This window comes from Trichomycterus rosablanca, chromosome 24, assembly GCF_030014385.1.
Source record: "Trichomycterus rosablanca isolate fTriRos1 chromosome 24, fTriRos1.hap1, whole genome shotgun sequence".
NCBI classification, from domain to species: Eukaryota; Metazoa; Chordata; class Actinopteri; order Siluriformes; family Trichomycteridae; genus Trichomycterus; species Trichomycterus rosablanca.
In genome coordinates, this window is record NC_086011.1 from 8086471 (window position 1) to 8109345 (window position 22875).

Here is a 22875-nt window from a genome sequence, read left to right on the forward strand (position 1 = left end):
AATATCGGGATCACACAACTGGCAATGAGTGCGGTGTCGAACAGCCAATGAGAATGCAAGATACGGTGTGAGGGGAATCGCAGGGGAGGAGTTGTAAAAAGGTGGGACGGGGCTTAATATAGTTTATATCAGAATACATCGGTACACACACAAGTTTTACAATATTTCTGACCTTATCGTTTTCTACAAACCTAACACCAATGCTGCATTGCAAAAAAATATTCATTAACCTCCAACTCACTATAGAACAATCCAAGCCAAATCCACTCAGATTCATGTATTTTTCCTCTTTGCTTTTACGCTGCACATCAGCGCACAAACGTTGATCGCTCGCTACTTGTTGACGTGACGTTGATTTTTGGACATGGTATCGTTAAACCTTTCGTCACTTCTCGCGTTTGTTTTCGTGACAAAACGTAGTTTGGGAGACCAGAGAAGCTCGCCTGCGTTTCCAGTTGGTGATAGATCGTGTAGCGTGTAATCCCCTATCGCCGATCAGTCGTGTAGTGTGAAAGCCACACCGACTTGAAAGACTCCCGATTACAAGAGATCCAGTTGTGTAGTGCGAACTGTACAGCGATCTGACGACAAAGTCGTGTAGTGTGAACTTGGCATAACCAGAAAGGTTCTTTTTCTGTACTGCCTCTTTAAGTCACTAGTGCCACCTGCTGGAATGTATCTCAATAAAATCTGCCGGTTGGATCCTACATTTAAATCCTTATTTTTAAAAAAAAAACGCACTTGTGAGGTTAGACTACATGTTTGACTAGGATGCCTTGCTAAGAATCGACGTTCTGTTTCATCCCAAAGCCAATTAATAAGGTTGGGGTCAGGGCTTTAAGCAAGCTACTGGAGTTTCTTAACACTAAACCTGCAACCTCATGTGTATCATGATCTGGACAATAAAAAAGGATGTTGCATTATTATTGTTATTATTTTTTATTTAGTTTTATCCTGGTCAGGGTTTTGAACGGTCTGGTCCACTGATAAACACTGGGTGCAGGGTGCCAGTTCATCAGTTCAAAAATATAAGGATACTCTAAAACTTTTGATCAGTAGTGTATAATATACATGGATCGCAGATCCTAAGTGCTAAATAAGTACGGAATTAAGCATGACGACTAGCTGTCATTGGAAAATAATAAAATACAGGTGGTGTGTGACATATTGTGATGTGTGGATTGTTGAAACTGTACTGTTTTCTCCAGGTTGCTGAAGGACAACCTCCAGGACTCGCAGTTCAGCATGCGTTATCAGCATCTTCTGGCCGCTCTGCTCTGCTGCTCAGGTCAAGGCCTCCGGGAGGAGTTCGACCGCCAGTGCTGGCTGATCAACGTCCTGGCTAAAGTGGCGCAGCGCGTCCGAGACACCTCGCCGTCATCGAGACAGGTCGGAAGCACCTTCTCGCATGTATTATCGATACAGAACTGTTAGGGTTAACACGATGTTCAATGCGAAGGACTACAGCAAGCACAGCGTGATCTTCCGTGCAGGTAGGGCTCTTTGTGTCTGGTAAAAAGATGGCTGGTTTGATACAAGCATCTAAGGAGACACATGTTAGCTGTCCACAGACACAAAGGGTGTGGTGTACCTCGCGGAGCTTTAAAAGAAGGACCTGGCCAGGTGCCCAATAGACATAACTGACAGTCTTTATGAGGTGAAAAATGGATGACCAAGTACATCCTGCTGCAACAGCGACTACTACTGTCTGGTTGAGGCATTTGCACAAGTGGTAAAGGAATACAAAGAAAACAGTGTGATTCTCCATACAAGCTGAGGCTTTCTGTAAAAATCCATTGCTGGTAGGCCTGTCTTTCGAGAGGTGCAGGTCAGTAGAGTGCACAGGGGAGTTGAATGTAGCAATTCTAACTATATATACAGAACCAAACAGCATAATCCTCCCACACTCAAATACCCCTCCCCCGTGGAAACTCAAAAAACCAAATATAATAATGGATATGTCTAAACTTCGGAAAATAAACACACATCCTAACGACTATCTAAAGAAATTTCTTGACATCAGAGAAAAATTTCACACCCACACACTACTTTTTACGGACGGCTCTAAAACAGAATACCTAGTATCATCAGCAATAGTAGCCAAAAAACATAAAGAAAAGGAAGCACTCCCATTAAACAGTTCAAGCTACACAGCAGAAGCGCACGCTCTACAAATGGCGATAACATACATTGAACGATCAGATTTAGAAAAAACACTGATCTGCACAGACTCTCAGTCCTGCCCACAAGAAATGGAAACACTATCACTCCATCATCCAATCCTGAACGAAATACAAAAAAACCTAAAAGAACTTCACAACCAGAATTATGACATCAGACTGTGCTGGATCCCGGGACACTGCGGCATTGAGGGAAATGAAAAAGCAGATCGCTTAGCAAAAGAAACAGGAGGAAAAGCCGTAAACTGCAAACTACCCCCATCGGATATAAGACAAACAATCACTACCTATATTAAAAATATGTGGCAAAAAGAGTGGGAAAAGCAAAAACAGAACAAACTTTACAACATCCACCCCAACATACAAACACGACCACAACTACCGACTGGGAAGAGATTGGAACAGACGACATATATAAGATGTCGTATTGGGCACGCTCGCCTAACACATACACACCTGAGCTGCGTCCGGAATCGCATACTTCCATACTCAATAGTACGCGAAATGAGGACGCGAGAGCGGTTAGTATGTCCGAATACACAGTATACACAAAGAGGTACGCGAGAAGTACCCGGATGACCTACTTATCGGGCAGCCATGTTTGAGTATGCAAGCGATGCACACTTGCGGTCCGTTAATCTATCCCATAATATAACTGGAGCTGCGTAGGCGTTCGAAGCGTAATAAGAAACAAGGAAGATAGCGGTCCTCTGTTTACAAGTGTAAGTAAGATAAATAAAATCAAACATTTTAAAGACGAATAAATAACAAAAACACGATAAATATCCAAAAGTTTGGCGAGTGGGGTTTGTAATGAGTGTGTAACCATGGTGATATTATGTCATCACGTCTCACGTCATCACTTGACGTTGGAAAGATGGCGGATGTAGTGCGTAGCAGTGTTGTGTGCATACTGCATACTTCTGTACTGGAAAAAGTATGTACTTTTTTACCGGCAGAGTAGTGCATACTTCCTCCAATCTAGTACGTACTCTCTAAGTATGCGATTCCGGACGCAGCTCTGGTGAAGGGAGAACGGCCACCGATATGTGAACAATGCAATACACAAATAACCATTGAACATGTATTGACAAAATGTACTAAATATAACAGAACGACAAAGACAGAAATTTTTAACAAAACCAAAACAGAAACACTGATCAATTTTTTGAAAAATACAGGACTGATAGTACACATCTAGAACTAAACACAGAAAGGACAGTAGACAAAGAACTGTACAACTGTTAGGTACCTATCCTGCCATGAGAATAACCAATGTGTAAACATGGCGTAAAACAACAAACGAACAAACAAACAAACTACTGTATATATACGTTCGAGTCTACTGTATAGGTCATAGGAGTCAATGGTTCTAAGCTGGGATGTTGAGTTGCTTTTGTGTGTTTGAATCTAGACCGTTCTGAGAGAGGGACTGGACGATGTCAAGCAGTTCTTCACTATCAACAGCAGCTGCCGTCTTCCCCTGAACCCTGGCCTACAAGTCAAGGGCATCAACATAAAGGTACACCAGCGTGTGAGATTACGTTAGTTTGTTATATGGGTATACAATAACTGTGTAGGTGTAGCTTATTAACTAATCAATGAATGTGTGTAACAGATAGTGGTAGACTAGTAAGTAGAGCTTTGGGCTATCAATCAGAAGATTGTCGCTTCAAATTGTCGCTATCCAGCCACTGTTAAGCCCTCGAGCAAGGCCCTTATTAATGTCTGCTCCAGGGCGCCGTACTTAAGCAATAGAACACGAGAGGGAGTGTGTATAACACACGACCTCGAGTGTTCTATTGCTTTTATACAGCATGTTTTACAAAATAAAGAAAGAAAATAAATCAAAGAAGCCCTGAATTTCAAATTAAATATGCTTTAATATTGACAATACCTTCCGCCAAAAAGTAGTTCCACAACGAATATAAAGTTTAACACTACAAAGCAGACATCCCAAGTTGCAAAAACTCATTTCAGGGAGGTAAGAACAACAAGAAGAAGAAAGCAAGAACCTCCGAAGGGAAAAAAAGAAATAAAAAAACCTCTCGCACACACCAAAGGCTTTGGATGAAAACAGAACTACTAGGAGCTGCTAACTGGCTTAACTAACTGTTCGCGTTACAAACACATTAATGTTCCCTAAATAGTGCACTAGATTGTGTATCAGATCATGGATATATGTTCCCTACATAGTGCACTAGATAGTGAATTAGACAATTGGTTATGTTCCCTACACAGTGCGCTAGATTGTATATCGGATAACGGATTTAAAACGCGACCGGGAAAAAAAGGCTGTGTTGCCTGCGTGCGCGTTTGTGTGCATGAAGCTTGTCGTTAATGGCAATGCGTCAGCGGAGTAATACCATTGTGGTGTGAAAAGACCGTGCTGTTATCACGAATATCAGCACGTTTAGAACGCTTCTCAACCAATCAGATTGTAAGGTCGGAACTACCTGTTGTATAAAATACCATGAAGATCACCCTTCATGTTCTCTCATCATTCTGTCTAGTCCTGCTCCTACTTCAATTCCAACGCCGTGCCCCTCAAGCTCACCTTCCAGAACATGGATCTCCAGGGAGACCACATCAACGTCATATTCAAGGTTTTTCTTCTCTAAAATTGCCAAGTCTGCCAACTGTGGTAGACATATGAAAGATCTAACCTTAGTTCTCGGGTTCGTTTAGTCAGGAGACGACCTGCGGCAGGACATGCTCACTCTGCAGATCATCCGCATCATGAACAAGATCTGGATCCAGGAGGGACTCGACATGAGGATGGTTATCTTCCGATGCTTCTCAACCGGCCGCAGCCGAGGTAAGTGTCTGGGTGTCATGTTCGATCTTGAAGTATCAGCCGATAGTGACGCTGATCTTCACAATCTTGTAACCAAGATGAGATTTCACTGACCCCTTTATCCTTTTGGGGCTGGGTTGGGTTGGTTTGCAATTTTGGAGCTACCTGGTAAATAGTGTCATTTGACCACACCCACTGTGTGAATGTTCTAGGTTTACTTTCAACTATTAAGGTATCAGTGCGGTACCCTTATACCCCTTTTCCACCGACGCGTGTTTCCACCGGAAAAAAGAGGTTCCAGACAGCGAACTAGCGGGCCAATCTGGCACCACAGAATACTTGGTTTTTCAGCCCGAACCGTGACGTCCGTCTGTGGGCGTGTCATGTTGTACAGCACAGCGACAGCAACATCGGCGTCAGCTGGTGTCTCGTATGGAGCTTAACGCTGCATTTTTATCTTTTAAAGTTCACCTGATTACATTTTGAGCCAGTTTACCGCTGATATTTTCAAAGCGCCTTTAAAAAGGTGAATTGTGTGATATGACGTGATAAAAGTGACCCGGACAGAACGAACACGCTTAACGTGAAAAATAAAGCGTGAAGCTTTTTCAACTTCCCGAGCTGCATAAACACCACACGTGTAAGTCCAGCTAAACACAGATACATGTGGTATTTTAGAGTAGATTTGATGGTTATTTCACACAGATGGAAGTTCGTGTTGTGGAACTTTAGTGATGTTTCACCGCTCAAGTCGAGCGCTGAGTAAATCTGTGCCGAGAGTCGCGGTGAAACCGAAGCACAAAACGCTTCTCACGTTAATGAACTACAGAAAACAACAACTGAGACAAACACGTCACGTCTTCTTATCACCGATTGTTAGATCGATGCTTTTTACATAAAAACGAACATCTGTAACAGCAGCACAAATGCTCGCACATAATCTACACACCCCGCCATGATATTACTGCTCTTAACTTTCATTAAGTAACGCCCACCGCTGATGACGGAAGCTTGGTTCTCAAAAACTGGTGGAAACGCGCGTCGGTTCTCTACAGAACACCAAAGGTCAGAGAAACCTGAACAGAACCGGTTCTTAGTGCCGGGCCAAAGCCCAGTTAAATAGGAGGGTTGGGTCAATAAGGGCATCCACATCAAATATCGAACAATTAGCTTTGGCGACACCTAACGAGAGCAGCCGAAAGGAATAATTAATTCATTAGTTCAAGGTTGCTGTTATAGTCGTGGGGGGTTTGGAATAGGATTCCCAACATGATCGTGGTCAGACGTCCACATACTTTTGGCTCTATGGTTGAGATATATAAATCTTGTATAAGATTCAGGGTTAGCCCAGGTGGCACGGCGAGATATTCCGCTAGCACTCTAGCTCCGAGATTCTGAACACCACGGTTCGAATCTCAGCTCTGCTACCGGCAGGCTGGGCGCCCTCTAGCAGGCACAATTGGCAGACAAAATTGGCCATCGAGTCTGCTAAGTGGGAAAAAGACTGGTCTTCAAAAGCTGTGCAAGGACCCTGATTAGCAGCCCGAGGCACCTGTGCAGAAGTGCAGACGCCTCATGAGCGATCCACCGAGGCACAGGCGAAAAAGAAGGGGTGGAGGGACTGTGCACGTGTCGTAGGGAATGAGGAGCAGGCGAATATACCCTCCTCGAATGCAGTCGGGATCCCCAGCAACGCTACACGACGCTAAATCGGTAGAAAAAGGGAGAACATGCATAAATAAATAGAAATAAAAGACCTCATAAAGGCAGCTGAAGTCCATTTCACACTGCTGGAGAGTTGTCTGTGTTTATACGCATCGGTGTTGATGTTTTTCCCAGGCATGGTGGAGATGATCCCCAACGCTGAGACGTTGAGGAAGATCCAGGTGGAGCACGGGGTCACCGGTTCCTTCAAAGACCGCCCCCTGGCAGACTGGCTTCAGAAACACAACCCTACCGAGGATGAATATGAGAAAGTAAGCAGCTCAGGGTATATATTGGTACCTATAATTTTACATCCCACAGTAGTTGAGAAAAAGTATATGGACGCCTTTTTCAGTAAGATGTTTAGTCATGCCCATTGCAAAAATTTTGACAAACCACTCCAAGATCTAGTAAAACACTATTGGTGGTTCTAGCAATCCTACGGCAATTCAGTTAGCGATCGGTTAGTCAAGATGTCAAAGTCTAAAGCAGCTAAAAACACGGACGAGTATTTTTATATTTGAGACAGAGCCTCACACCATTGCTGAATGTTCTAGGTGTACGTTCAACCATTAAGATATCAGTGCACCAGGCCGCTCAGGTGGCGCAGCGGTAAAAACACACGCTGGAACCAGAGCTGGGATCTCGAATACATCGTATCGGATCTCGGCTCTGCCTTGCCGGCTGAGGCTGAGCGGCCACGTGAACAACGATTGGCCTGTTGTTCCTATGGGCGGGACTAAGCCAGATAGGGTCTCTCCCTCATGACTAATACAATTACGACCTCTGCTGGCTGATTGATGGCGCCTGCACAGAGATGAGAAAACAAAAATGCTCTCAGGGTGTGTCCCTCCGTACACGCAGCTGAGCTGCACTGCACTCGTCAAAGTGTAGGTAAAAAGATGCATACGGCATGCTGCCCACGTGGCGCAGGGGGCGTGGGTTAGCTTTGTTCTCCTCAATCAGAGCGGGGATCGGCATTGGTGGAGAGGAAGCATGACGCAATGGGGCAATTGGACACGCTAAAAGGGAGAAAAGGGGGAGAAAATGCATAAAAAGAGTCAAGAAGGGCATCCGGTGTAAAAACTGTGACCCCTAATGCGAGGGGGGGGGGGGGGGGGTCCAGCATGATCATGGTCAGACGTCCACATACTTTTGGCTCTACGGTGTATATTATATTAATACATATACAGATGGATACTAGTATAGGGGGACAGTGGTAGCCTAGTGGGTAGAGCTTTGGACTATCAACCGGAAGATTGGCGGTTCAAATCCAGGCTCTGCTATGCAGCCACTGTTGGGTCCTTGAGCAAGGCCCTTAACCCTGTCTGCTCCAGGGGCGCCGTACAATGGCTGACCCTGCGCTCTGACCCCAACTTTCAAACAAGCTGGGATATGCGAAGAAAGAATTTCATTGTACTGTACATCTGTATATGTATATATGACAAATAAAGTATATCTTCTATCTTCTTCTAGTAGGCTGGCTAACTGACGGCTAATAAACTACCTAACATTTTGGGTATAAACAAGTGGAACTTCAGGACTGGACCCTTGATGTGCACCATTAAATGTAATGGTTTATAAAACTGACCTCATTGACAGTGTGTTCTTGTTCCCCAGGCTGTAGAGAACTTCATCTACTCCTGTGCCGGCTGCTGTGTGGCCACGTACATCCTGGGCATCTGTGACCGGCACAATGACAACATCATGCTGAAGACCAGCGGACACATGTTCCACATCGACTTTGGCAAGTTCCTGGGCCACGCGCAGATGTTTGGCAACATTAAACGGTGAGAGCAGGAACAAGGACGTGGCAAAGCTGGTAGCTGATTAGTACCAGTTCGAGGCGTCTACTGATGTTCCTCTAGATCTGACTGCTACATTTAACTCAATTATAGTCAAGAAACACTATATAACAAACATAGACTGTATGGACAAAAGTATGTGGACACCCCTGCTGATTTCTAAATTCTAGTGTTTTAACCACGCCCATTGCTAACAGATATGTAAAATGAATTATATAAATAAACATGGGCACAGTCTAAGGTAGGTCGTCTTTCTATGGGTTTGATTAGTTGGTCAGAGCCCAAACCTCAACCCAACAGAACTCCTTTGAAACTGAGACCTCCTAGACCTCACAAATGCCTTTATTTACACTGATCAGCCATAACATGTCCATTTTATCCGCTCCACTTACCATATAGAAGCACTTTCAAGTTCTACAATTACTGACTGTAGTCCATCTATTTCTCTACATACATTTTTAGTCTGCTTTCACCACTGACATGGTGGTGGTGTGTTAGTGTGTGTTGTGCTGGTGTGAGTGGATCAGACACAGCAGCACTGCTGGAGTTTTAAAGACACTCATACCTAGTTGGTCCACCCTGTAGATGTAAAGTCAGAGACGATCGCTCATCTATTGCTGCTGTTTGAGTCGGTCATCTTCTAGACTTTCATCAGTGGTCACAGGACGCTGCCCACGGGGCGCTGTTGGCTGGATATTTTTGGTTAATGGACTATTCTCAGTCCAGCAGTGACAGTGAGGTGTTTAAAAACTCTAGCAGCGCTGCTTGGTCTGATCCACTCATACCAGCACAACACACACTAACACACCACCACCATGTCAGTGTCACTGCAGTGCTGAGAATGATCCACCACCCAAATAATACCTGCTCTGTAGTGGACCTGTGGGGGTCCTGACCATTAAAGAACAGGATGAAAGCAGGCTAATAAAGCATGCAGAGAAGCAGATGGACTACAGTCAGTAATTGTAGAACTACAAAGTGCTTCTATATGGTGAGTGAAGCTGATAAAATGGACAGTGAGTGTAGAAACAAGGAGGTGGTTTTAATGTTATGGCTGATCGGTGTATATCGCTGGTGAATCGAAGTAGTGCAGTTTTGGTTTGGCGGCATCTGCCGGTAAAGCAGTGCAATTATACCTGCTGCACTCAATAATCCTCAGTTTTATTTAGCGTTCAACGTTATGCTGAATTTCATGCAAAAATGAGCAAAATAAATAAAAGTTCATATTTATTAAGATGTAAATAACTGGTTTTTTTTTTTAAATAAATAAGTATAATTAAGTACACTTTACTCTTTGTTTTTTAGGGACCGAGCTCCGTTTGTTTTCACGTCTGACATGGCGTACGTCATTAACGGAGGGGACAAGCCATCGAGTCGCTTCCACGACTTTGTGGACCTGTGCTGCGAGGCCTACAACCTCATCAGGAAACACGCGCACCTGTTCCTCGACCTGCTCGGCCTGGTGAGGGATAAAAACGGACACTGCAGGGAACCGGATATGTTGGTGTAAATGTAATCTCTTCTACACTTACTTTGATGTTGATCTATTTGTCCGGGGCGGTGTGTGGTGTGCGCAGATGCTGTCCTGTGGAATTCCTGAGCTGTCTGATCTGGACGATCTGAAGTATGTCTACGACGCCCTGCGACCGCATGAATCCGAAGCGGACGCCACCATGTACTTCACCAGGTTGGACCTAAATAAAGAACATTTGTTGTTTTATTTACGTCCCAAACCACATACAACTGTACTGAGTCGTACACTAAATTGACAAAAGTATTTGGACACCAGACCATGAGCTTAATGGGCTGAACTGACCACGGCACACGTTTTCTACTGTCTGGGTCCATTTGGGATGAGCCTAGGCACATAGAACTCTGCATTTCTTGGTGCTACGGCGGACTGTGTTAAGTAACAACGGTTTTTTGAAGTACTCCTAAACCCTTGTGGCTATATTTACCACAGCAATGCCAAACATTAAGGTTAATAAATTGAAGGTATTTTATTATTATAATTCTTGATTAGAAAATTTTATCAGCTCCACTTACCATATAGAAGCACTTTGTAGTTCTACAATTACTGACTGTAGTCATCTGTTTCTCTGCATGCTTTGTTAGCTCCCTTTCATGCTGTTCTTCAATGGTCAGGACACTCCCAGGACCACCACAGAGCAGGTATTATTTAGGTGGTGGATCATTCTCAGCACTGCACTGACACTGACATGGTGGTGGTGTGTTAGTGTGTGTTGTGCTGGTATGAGTGGATCAGACAGCAGCGCTGCTGGAGTTTTTAAATACAGAGTCCACTCACTGTCCACTCTATTTGACACTCCTACCTAGTTGGTTCACCTTGTAGATGTAAAGTCAGACACGATCGCTCATCTATTGCTGCTGTTTGAGTCGATCATCTTCTAGACCTTCATCATTGGTCACAGGAAGCTGCCCACGGGGCACTGTTGGCTGGATATATTATTGGTTGGTGGACTATTGTCAGTCCAGCAGTGACAGTGAGGTGTTTAAAAACTCCAGCAGTGCATACCAGCCCACCACCACCGTGTCAGTGTCACTGCAGTGCTGAGAATGATCCACCACCTAAATAATACCTGCTCTGTGGTGGTCCTGTGGGTGTCCTGACCATTGAAAAACAGGGTGAAAGCATGTTAAAAACATATGTAGAGAAACAGATGGACTACAGTCAGTAATTGTAGAACTACAAAGTGCTCCTATATGGTAAGTGGAGCTGATAATATGGACAGTGAGTGTAGAAACAAGGAGGTGGTTTTAATGTTATGCCTGTACATACATTAATAGCCTCAAACAATAACCTGTATATATTGCCAGGTTGATCGAGTCCAGTCTGGGCAGCGTAGCCACCAAACTCAACTTCTTCATCCACAACCTGGCCCAGATGAAGTTCGCCTCATCCGAAGAGAGGCCGGCTTTGTCCTTTGCCCCGCGAGTCTACACGCTGAAAAGCGACGGGCTCATTCACAGCCTGTTTGTGTGCCGGCACGTCAAAACCTACAGCTCCAACAAGGGTTACGTACGTGCCTCACTCACAGTACCATTTGATGACTATAACGTGACGTAACAATCCTCATTTGTGATTAACTGGATTCGTTCTGTGCAGATGTATGTGGTGAAAGTGGAGCGTGAGAACCAGCAGGGGGCGACATTGGTCCAAAGAAGCTTTGAGGAGTTTCAAGAGCTTCACAGCAGGCTGCGCCTCATCTTCCCTTCGTCCAAACTACCCAGGTGGATCAAAGAGTGCTTTTGTTTTCTTTCTTTTTGGTCTGATCCATCTAATCTGATCAAAATCTGAACGAATAATTCAGAATATAACCATGTGACCATACTAATAACTAGGGATGTAACGATGCACCACAAGACAGTTAACAAGCGATTCAAAAATTCCACAATTCAAATCGATTTGACATGCCGCTCAGGTGGCGCAGCGGTAAAAAGACATGCTGCAACCAGAGCTGGATTCCAGATACACCGTATCGAATCCGGCTCTGCTTCACCGGTTCGAAGCTGGGCGGCTGTATGAGCAACGATTGGCCGGTTGCTCAGTTGGGGGGCGGGACAAAGAACCGGATGTGGGTCTCTCTCTGTCAGAACGCGATTACGACCTCTGCCGGCTGATTAGAGGCGCCTGCACAGAGATGAGGAAGAGTGCCCTTAGGGCGTGTCTCTCCGCATGCAACGCTGGATGCACCAAACTCATAAATGTGTGGGTGGCAAAGATGCATCCGGCTGCTGCCCATGTTTCGGAGGGGATATGGGTTAGCTTCGATCTCCTCGGTCAGGGCAGGGTTCGGCATAGACAGAGAGGAAGCACGATGCAAATTGAACAATTGGCTGCGCTAAAAAACACGTTTTTTTGCACAGAATTTGTTTGAACAGGGCTAAGGGTACTTGGGTAGCAAATAACGGTAATAAAATGTGCAGTTTGTCATCCTGCATTGCTACATTACATTGCCAAAAGTTTATGGACACTCCTTCTAATAATCAAGCTCAGGTGTTTTAGCCAGTCACATTACTAGGTGAATAAAATTCATTAGAGTAATTTACACTAGCGCAGTACTGGTGGGATCAAGGCTTCCAACCCACAGCAGTGCTATCAGCCAATCGGGCATCTGAGGGGGGCAAGTCTGGAGTGTGTTCCTGCACCTATACAGATGTAATTGGCTATGTCTGATTGGAGAGATGGTCAAAATGTTGCCTAATTCTTATTCCTCAGACTTAGGCAATCGTGTCTGTTCAGGTGCTTGGTCGGTTGATAGCACAGCTGAGATTGTAAGATTCTAGACCGCTTGCCGATCGTGGCACAGGAGCTTGTTTTTTTTGCAAATGTAAAGCTCACTGGACTGTAATCAGTGCACTTTTTTCTCCCTCTGTTAAGTATTCCATATATAACAGTAACACAGACGGTCGTGTCCTAATTCAGACTGCTGACCTCAGCGGGAAGTGTTTTATTTATACCCGTATTTATTCAGTGGGTATATTTAGTCAGACCAAGCTGAACTAGATAAGCCAGTAAGGGCAAATACTGGCACTACCAGTCATTTCTTTGAATTTAACCCTTAATCTTACATATTTGACCGTGTCACATTTTGCCCCCCCTGCAGTTTCCCCAGTCGCTTCGTGTTCGGACGCTCTCGCGGAGAAGCCATGGCGGACCGGAGGAAAGACGAGCTGAACGCGTATGTGTGGCATCTGGTCCACGTAGCCCCCGAGGTGGCTCAGGTAACCTTGCCGTTCCCGGTATTTCCAAACTCCCGGCGTCAGTGTTGACGGTCTAAATAGGAACGAATAACCGGTCTGTTGGACCAGCGCGTTGATGTGTATTCCTTATATGGCCTGGGTGGCACGAAATCATGGGTGGCACAGTAGGCGCACCATGCATTTACATTCCATTTACATCTCTGGCACGAAGCTGACGCTTCTATCCAGAGTGACTCACGAATGTGAGATTAAACAGTGCCAGAGGGGCACTGGAGGGGTTTGCATGAGGAACCATGGGTGGCACAGTAGGCGTACCATGCATTTACATTCCATTTAGATCTATGGCATGAAGCTGGCGCTTCTATCCAAAGCAATTCACAATTGTGGCTGCAATCGAACAGTGCTAGCAATTGAGGGTTAAGGGTCTTGCCCAAGGGGCACAGGTGGGGTTTGCACCACTGACCTTCTGATCACTAGTCCACTATCTTAACCACTAAGCTAGGGTGGCACGGTGGCTCAGTGGGTAGCACTGTCGCCTCACAGCAAGAAGGTCCTGGGTTCGATACACAGATGGAGCAGTCCAGGTTCCTTCTGTATTGAGTTTGCATGTTCTCCCCATGTCCGCTGGGATTTCCTCTGGGAGCTCCGGTTTCCTCCAACAGTCCAAAGACATGCAAGTGAGGAACCATGGGTGGCACAGTAGGCGTACCATGCATTTACATTCCATTTACATCTCCGGCATGAAGCTGATGCTTCCATCCAAAGCAATTCATGATTGTGGCTGCAATTGAGGGTTAAGGGCCTTGCCCAAGGGGCACTGGTGGGGTTTGCACCTTTGACCTTCTGATCACTAGTCCACTATCTTAACCACTAAGCTAGGGTGGCACGGTGGCTCAGTGGGTAGTACTGTCGCCTCACAACAAGAAGGTCCTGGGTTCGATACACTGATGGAGCAGTACAGGTTCTTTCTGTGTGGAGTTTGCATGTTCTCCCCGTGTCTGCGTGGGTTTCCTCCAAAAGTCCAAAGACGTGCAATTGGAAATACAAAATTGTCCATAACTGTGTTTAACATTCAGTTAGTCTGAATAGAAATTACTGCATCATTAAAACACATTATATGGTCAGAAGTATGTGGACACCACCCTTAATTGTTGATTCAAGTATTTCAACAACAGTCAGTGAGATCAGTTATATTAACTAACTATTTAACTAACTTGGCACAACAGCAACGTTCATTCAGACATGGTTCAAGGAACCAGTGGCCTGCCCAGATCCCAGACTTTGACCCCATTGAGCACCTTTAAATTGGAATGAATTGGAAAGTTGATTTGAGGCTGTTGATTTGATAGCCATATGATTGGACGACGGCCTTCATGGGTCGGCACTGGCTTCTTGGGGGTACTCCGATTCCCTCCCATTTCTAAAAACAAGTCATGCCAAGTGGTTCGGCCACTCTGGGTGTGTATAAGTGACTATGCCAGTGATTAAATAGGTGTGGGTTCTGTGCAATGGATTGCCCTGGGAATTCCTGGTTATACCGGACACACTGGAATCCTGAACAGTATAAGCAGTGTGTGAACTACCCGTTCAGAAATACCAACAGAAATCTAATCCAGACTGCTATTGGTCGACGGGAGTCCTCATTATTAGCGTTCTCATAAATAACTGCCTCTGCTCGTGTTGCACTCCGACGGTGTGATTTCCTGGAAGCCGACCAGACGTTTCTCTGAAAAGGCCCACGTGCTGTAGCTGCGCGGTGTTCCCGTCCCGCCCAGTCATCGGACGCCGGTGCAGTTCTTCTTTCGGTACTGACTGTAGGGAGCGTCTCAAAAGAATCCAGCCACTCGACATAGCGTGAACAAATCAAGCATGATAATGCTATTTCAATAACAAAAACAAATCGATAACAATAAGTAAGATTTAATTGAGTCTATGTCTATGGACACAGCCCAGAAACCTCTGGAAAGCCTTGAGATTAGAGTAGAGGCTGTTAAATCTGCAATTACAACAAACATAATTACAACAGTTCCTAAGCTCTAGCTCCACTTGAGCTGATCTTTTGGTGTTAGCACGGGTGTGGTGTTTATCTCCACGTCTGGTTTTATTGTTTGCAGTGTGACCTGGTCTACACCTTCTTTCACCCCTTACCCAGAGACGAGCGGCCAATAGGAACGGCCGTTAATACCCTGAGTAACAAACCAGCGGGTGAGTTCTTGGCCTCTCTCTCACACACACACACAAGTCATGGTTAACGTCCATTCGCCATCATGTGACTCAGGCTAGAAGTGAATCATCAATAGTGTCAGCCACTATTCAGCACTGTGGTCACATGACCAGTGCCATGGTGGAACTCCTGATCTTGCATAATGAGTCGGCACTTTTGCAGGAAATCAATAAAGCCGATTGAATATTAAGTGAGACAACAAGCCGGTTAGAGGTCAACATGTCCACACTGAATGCTTCTATGTCCTTCTGCCATCTGACCATAGCAGACCGGGTGGATGCTGTTAAATAATTGCTAATCAAAGGTGGTTAAACTAGGCCTGAAAGCTTGGTTCCAGGTCCAGTTGGACAAAAGGAAGGCCAGAAGGGGACTGTACTGTCCGTGCATGGCTATACTGTCCTCCATACATGCTCTATACAAGACCCTCCAAGAATCCACCTCTGGCTGGTAAAAAGATGTGGCCAAAGGCTTCACACATGAGGACTGCAGAGTGCACTGTGGGAACTGAGTACAACCAAACTAAAGAGTGCTAAGCCGTAGCCATGCATAGGGCCCTGTATGGACACAACTGGCCATGTATGAGGATGTAAGACCAGTTGGGTTTTCACCACATTTCCTCTATTGAAGCAAAGCCCTGAGCAGTAAGGGAATATTTGGAGTATAGCATGTTCTTCCATGCAGATTCCGGCTGTGTATAGTCATGTGAATTCAGAATTTTCTGGTCCCCGTTTTGCACTAACATTTGGAAGTTCTTGCCACTTTCATCCCTTATTTGTAAGACCCTACCAAATCGTGACATAGTGTTTTAACATTTTTCATTCGTGAAGCAGTCCTAGCAATCCTACGGCAATTCAGTTAGCAATCGGTTAGTCTACGTGCTACATACATGTACAGTACAGTTACACACATCTTTAATGTCCACTGAACAAACCCTAACTAACGTTTCGTCTCAGCTCTTGCAGAGGGCTCGTGGGCGCCGGTCCCTGGCAAACTGGTGGGAGAAGTGAAGCTCTCCATTTCCTACAAGAACAACAAGCTCTTCATCATGGTGATGCACATACGAGGACTGGTGAGTCTCACAGAGATCGCATTTCTCACTAGGTGAAGTCTAAGGGTCTGTCCGAAAACTTAGTGAGCTCTCTACATAGATGCATTTTACGTCATCATACATTCCCGAGAAGAAGGCTGTCCAGATACTTAGTTGGCTTAAACTGCTGCCTATTGGCCACCACGGACTGGTTTCATATAAAATATAATTTCACGGACTGACGGGGGTGGAGGAACTTAAAATAGAATAACTATACTGCTCACAAATGAGCTTTTTTCGAGATGCAACGAGATGCTGCTTCAACCTGGGGGTGATATGAGACGATAAACACCCATGTGTTGGAAATAAAAGCAGTGTTTTCATGGCTGATGTAGGTAATTCTAATTATCTATTCTTTCTGTGCGGTCCGGTAATAAATGACCCACGGACCGGTACCGGACCGCGGCCCGGTGGTTGTGGACCTCTGATTTAAAGGATAAACTGACGGAATGACAAGGGAGAATATAATGCTTCCTAAGCTGTAAAGGCAATCCCAGCATTCAGTGCGGCACAACTTTTTCAAGTTCGAGTTCTTTTCAAATCTAAATAAACGAATTGATTTTTAATTTGCTTAAGGGTGTAATTATACTCGTGTCATTTATTTGCAAATTCAGGCTTGTCACACGGAGGGAGATGTTAGCCGGCATGCTACCGGGTTGTGCCGCCTCCTCCCATTGGTTTGAATGGCCAGAGGAAACTGCAGTGACATAATCACCATAATCGCTGTCTTAAGTAGTGTGTCTGAATAACCTGCCTCATGAGTAGATGTCTTATTAGAATCCTCCTATGTAGGCAGCATGGCAGCTCACTAGGTTTTCGGACAGACTCCCAAGTGAGTGTGATGTAATTCTGTGCCGTATCGTATTACAGCAACCCTTGCAGGACGGCACGGACCCCGATCCGTACGTCAAACTGTACCTGCTACCCGACCCTCAGAAAATGAGCAAGAGGAAGACGAAGGCGGCTCGTCGCACGTGCAACCCCACGTATAACGAGATGGTAAAAAAAAACTACATTATTATCAAAATAATAGCATTTTGTATCATATCATATAGTATATTATCAGAATGATGTATGTGGAAGTATGTGGACACTCGTACAGTCTAGTTGGGAAGACTTGCTAGATTTTAAAACATTACTAGTATTCGGACGCCCCTTTCTAATTAGTGAATTTAATAATTTCAGCCACAGCAATTGTTAACAAGTGAGATAAATCAATCATATAAAGGAAATATATGCTTCAAACTATCAAGCAACAGTTTAGGGAATGCCCTTTCCTGTTTCTGTGCACAATCAATGTCACAAGACATCAAGAAAAGCCTGAACAGGTGACCTGAACAGGTTTGGAATGAACCGGAACATTAATCGAGGCTTCAGTGCCCAGCCATACAAATGATACAAATGACATACGTATGAATGAATGGGCACAAATTCCCACAGATACTTCAGTCTTGTGTGAAGCCTTCTCAGAGCAGTGGATGTTCTATAGCTGGAAGGATCACACAGACGTCAGTCTATTTTAATACGATTTGTTTTTAATAGGATGACCGACAAGCTTGGCCAGGTGTCCGAATAATTTTGGCCATATAGTTTTGGAGGTGGAGTAGGGTCTGGAAGTGGCTGACCAGTATCCCAGAACCCAACACCTAGCTCCAGCACCCGCTTGCTGTTGCTAATTTAGTTCATCTATGGGCTTGGATAAAGATCTTGAGGTCAATGCTCTCAGTGCTGGTTACTGAAGCACTTCCTCTGCAAACCATAGGGCCTTCCCTAAACTATTGTCCTATAGCTGGATGCACACAATTGTTTCTAAAGTCAACCTTTTATTCGCTGCTCCAGAGTCCAATTCTTGTGTTCTGTTTACCATTTCACGGTGGCCTCACTGGTCTCATTGGCAAACCAATTCACGAAGCTCTTGATGGCTGAGCTGTTGTTACTCCTAGACTCTCTTGCTTCAAAATTTGCACTATAGTTGAAATTTGGAACTATGCCATTCTGTCACAGCCCCACTAGGCTTTCCAGTGTCACCCATTCTGCTGCAAGTGTTTGCAGATGGAGATATCCCAACACTGTTCAAATGGGTATGGGTATGTCCACATACTTTCGGTTCTTTAACGTATTTAGCAGTATCGTGTAAAAATTCTAACATTCACAAGTCCCAATTTCTTCCGGCCGCAGCTGGTGTATAGCGGGATACCACGCGGCGACCTGGACCAGAGATCGATCCACCTCCGAGTGCTGGGCGAGGGCGCCTTCTGGGAGAACACGCTGCTGGGCGAGACCATCATCCCCTTGAAGAACGTCACGCCCGGCCAGCACTGGGTGGACTGGCATCAGCTGAGCATGGGCAGCTCCGACGCCAGCCGCTAGCTCACACGCCCGTCTGTGACACATCGGGATATCCGGCAGATCGGTAACCGATCGGTGCGTCCTGTCGATGAACTACATGAAGGGGAATTGAAAAACGAAGGAACCTTTTGAGTTCGAGTGTTTGTGTTTTGAGTCGGCGCTCAGATGGAGTTATTTTTCCCCCAGTGGGGGCATGTCGCCCGGTCTCCCGTCCTAGAGAAACATAGACTGTTAGACTGTAGGTTCTTGTAGAATTTTTGCATTCTGCACGGACCGTCGCTATGGGACAAGGCTATAAAGGACACCGTGAGGGACGATTTGGCTTTCGAGGGAGGCGCATGTCTTCCAGGAGGATTTTTGTTTATTTTTTTTTTGTTTTGCCAATTGCACAGCCTCAGAATTTCTTGTCGAGAGACGAAGTGTTAAGTTATTTCTTGTGAAGATGTTCGTTTATGTGGCTCGATTCTGAGCTAGCTTTCGTTGTGACGTTTTGTTACGTCTCTGTGATTATATAATTAGCAAGTGAAGTTTATTTACGCAGCACTGTAACAGGAAACGTTTTATATTCGCAAACGAATTGCATTGCGAACTTGTATGTCCACTCGATATAGTTACCTTTTTTTATATTAAAATTAGCCCAGGGATTTAAATACGCAGTGATGGGACGTGTCCTGTTTTTCGCCCAAATCCGACCATGCAAAGGGGAGTTGGAACACTCCCATTGACCTGGAACATTCACATTGACTTAAAATACCGTAATACACTGTATATGTAGGAACTACGAATAATTAAACTGCTTCCATTGATTTAATGGCATGCTAGGTCTGAGCGATAATAAACTCCTGTCATAAACTCCTGCACTACAAAATAGCCGAAGTGAATCTCTTTTTAACCATATGCATATTTATTTAGGACTTTTCTCCACCCAAGGTCAATTGTTCAATATTGTTATCCAATTAAAACACAACATAAATGCAAAAAAAAAGCCCCCTTAAAACATTATCATATCAGAATAGTTCTACAGATCCATACATCCCAATTAAAGAAAGAATGGCAACAATTCCGCAGGGTCAGTAGCACCGTGAAAACCTGGCTGTCCAGCTCAGGACGTCCTGCCCAGCCAAGGTTGCAATGCAGCTTAGTGTACTGTGTGCCAATTACCTGAGACAAATGCCAGCTGGATCAGACAGCTGAAGAATTCACTGCTCGCGCTTGGAACTTAGTTCTAACTAGAGTGCAGGAGTCAAAATCTGACTAGCAGTCACTGTGAATTGGTTGCCATGCCAACAATTTGTAACATATTAATGACTTCACATTGACCTCAAATACCGTAGTAGACTGTATATGTAGGAAATACAAAAAATGTAACTGCTTTTATTGATTGGCAAAGAATGGCAACAATTCCGCAGGGTCAGAAGCACCATGAAAACCTGGCTGTCCAGCTCCAGAATTCACTGCTCGCGCTTGGAACTTAGTTGCAGACAAGTAAAAATCGGACTCATCAGTCAAGTGTAAAATTTTGGTCATCCTGCCAGCAATTAATAACATATTTTATTAGTGTATCTGTCAGCCCTGCACCTTTCGACCAATCAGAGTCAACATTTCAGGAACTTTATGGACCATTAGACATGCAGTTTACGTTTAATATATCGCCTAGTCCTATAGCACGCAATTTCAGAAATGATTTATTCACAGGTGCTTCACCAGCCTCCACTAAAATGAAACTTGAAAGGACTTCGCTTCTTTTTTAACGAATTATTTAATTATAATTTTCCAGTGAGAATCTGTAGGTAAATAGGAATCATGCGCATGCTGTGAAATATTGCACTTTGGGCCGTATTCGCCGTCGAGAACTTGCGTGCTGACATTTCTGGTGACCTTTTAATCAATCTCTATTTATTTTCCACACAAAGGGAAGCAAAGATAAGCCTTAATCTCGTTCACGCTCGTTCCTTTTCTAATGAAATGGTTTGAATCGGGACATTTAGACATGGAGAACTATTATGTTCTGTGTTTATTTTACTCCATCTGTCGGTTTCCGGAAGTGGTTGCATGCAAATGCTGAATATTTGACTATGGCTTTTGTTTAGTTCCATTGTCAACTCAGAGTTTCACTTCTCTGCAGTCACGTGCACACTACACGCTTCCGTAGACTGAGGTGTTGATTTATTGGGAGGCCAGAAATGGGAATCAGTGCAGAAATCAAATGGGTGTCCAAAGTAATTAGGAAAACAGGACACATTCAGATCTTTAAGACAGACTGGATACAATAAAGGGTTGAAAACACTTTGACGCCCAGGTTCGAGTCTCAGTGGTGGCACCAATCTGGCAGGGTGTTCGTTTGGTAGGGTCCTAGGGAGAAACAGTCGGATGGGGAATTAGCATGGTACGAGTGTTAGAGGAATACAGAGTACATAGTGTGATCTTCTGTAAGCTTTTTGGTTCACCCTTACCTAGCTAGAGTTGGATGTACCCAAATTGGGACAATGCACTGTACCCCGTTTAGAAAAAAATGCCCCGATTTGAATACATATCTATATCTTCTTTATGCATTTTCTCCCTTTTAGCGCGTCCAATTGCCCGATTGCGTCATGCTTCCTCTCCACCAATGCCGATCCCTGCTCTGACTGAGGAGAACGAAGCTAACCCATGCCCCCTCCGACACGTGGGCAGCATGCCGTATGCATCTTGTCACCTACACTCTGACGAGTGCAGTGCAGCTCGGCGTTGTGTACGGAGAGACACACCCTGAGAGCACGCCATCAATCAGCCAGCAGAGGTCGTACTTGCACCAGTCATGGGAGAGAGACCCCATCCGGCTTAGTCCCGCCCATATCTGAACAACAGGCCAATCGTTGTTCATGTGGCCGCTCAGCCTTAGGCGGCAGGCAGAGCTGAGATTCGATACGATGTGTTCTTGGTTCCAGCGTGTGTTTTTACCGCTGCGCTACCTGAGCGGCCCCAATTTGAATATTCTCAATGAGTAGGAGTGTACTAGCCAAGGCCCAGCAGGGTAGCTTGCAGGCAAAGTGTATTCAAATTAGGACCAAAGGAAGGAAAACCCAAAATTCACATGAAGGTTCCAGAGTCAACAGCCAAAGGAAAGTCGTGTACTGGCATGATCAGGACGTTTTATAACACTGTCAACCCTAATTGTCTTCTTTTAGTTTCAATAAATGACTGAAATGTTGACAGATTACTGGATACAGGATTTGCTCTGATTGCTATCGCCTCGTACAAAACCCCACCTTAATAAACTTATAAAGGCTGCGGCCTGAGAAACGAAAGTAAAAGAATGTACGTTCATAATGAACAGGCATCCTGTTGTACACAATGAAAATAAAATGTGTGTGATTTACAGTTCTGTGCCACTGTTTTGATTATGATTATTATTATGTCATAGTTGTGTTCTGTCGGACCATGTTTTAATATCATTTGCACTAAATAAAAGTGGAAAATGACGTTTTTGACTGCTGATTTGTGGCTGCTCGGTTGGCAGCGATGTCTATGTGTCGGGATTAGCTCGTTGGCATTGTTCATTGTGGGTCGACAGTGCTCGTTTGTCTGCTTCTGCTACGCACCAAGGAAACGTTCTCTCATGGAGTACACTGCAGAGATGTTCACAAGTCACAAAATACGGGTCCGAGTCGATTTCTTAAATTATACAGATTTTATACACCTGTAGTATAAGTGGTCTGATCTGATCTACAAAAACCAGTGTCTTAAGGTTTTCATACCAACCAGGCAAGAGGTACATCTGATTAAACAAGAGGAATGAGGCAAAGTCCTGCTTGGTTGGAATGAAAACCTGCAATCACGCCAACCCTACAAAAAAAACAAACTGCGTATCACTGATGTTAGTCATAATAATAAAAAACACACTCTGCTTCATTCCATACATTCCACCCTATTATATGAACCATATCCTGATGAAAAGATCGTTTAGTCACTCTTTCAGCTTTACTAGACTACAAATAATATTATTAGGAGGTAAAACACACTAG

The 22875-nt window shown here is 44.6% G+C and overlaps 1 protein-coding gene across 1 annotated transcript in view; it reads left to right on the forward strand.

Annotated features, from left to right (window-relative positions):
• Positions 1 to 22332, forward strand: part of pik3c2b (phosphatidylinositol-4-phosphate 3-kinase, catalytic subunit type 2 beta) — a 67972-nt gene extending 45640 nt beyond the window's left edge. The window contains exons 19-33 of the mRNA XM_062986235.1: positions 1209 to 1389; positions 3595 to 3702; positions 4694 to 4786; positions 4869 to 4998; positions 6817 to 6953; positions 8302 to 8471; positions 9792 to 9948; positions 10064 to 10173; positions 11325 to 11526; positions 11614 to 11738; positions 13115 to 13232; positions 15326 to 15416; positions 16389 to 16504; positions 17393 to 17521; positions 18701 to 22332. Of these exons, the coding sequence (XP_062842305.1) occupies positions 1209 to 1389; positions 3595 to 3702; positions 4694 to 4786; positions 4869 to 4998; positions 6817 to 6953; positions 8302 to 8471; positions 9792 to 9948; positions 10064 to 10173; positions 11325 to 11526; positions 11614 to 11738; positions 13115 to 13232; positions 15326 to 15416; positions 16389 to 16504; positions 17393 to 17521; positions 18701 to 18892 (2059 nt within the window). The 3' untranslated portion in view covers positions 18893 to 22332. The remainder of the gene's footprint in view (positions 1 to 1208; positions 1390 to 3594; positions 3703 to 4693; positions 4787 to 4868; positions 4999 to 6816; positions 6954 to 8301; positions 8472 to 9791; positions 9949 to 10063; positions 10174 to 11324; positions 11527 to 11613; positions 11739 to 13114; positions 13233 to 15325; positions 15417 to 16388; positions 16505 to 17392; positions 17522 to 18700) is intronic.
• The last annotated feature ends 543 nt before the right edge of the window (positions 22333 to 22875 follow it).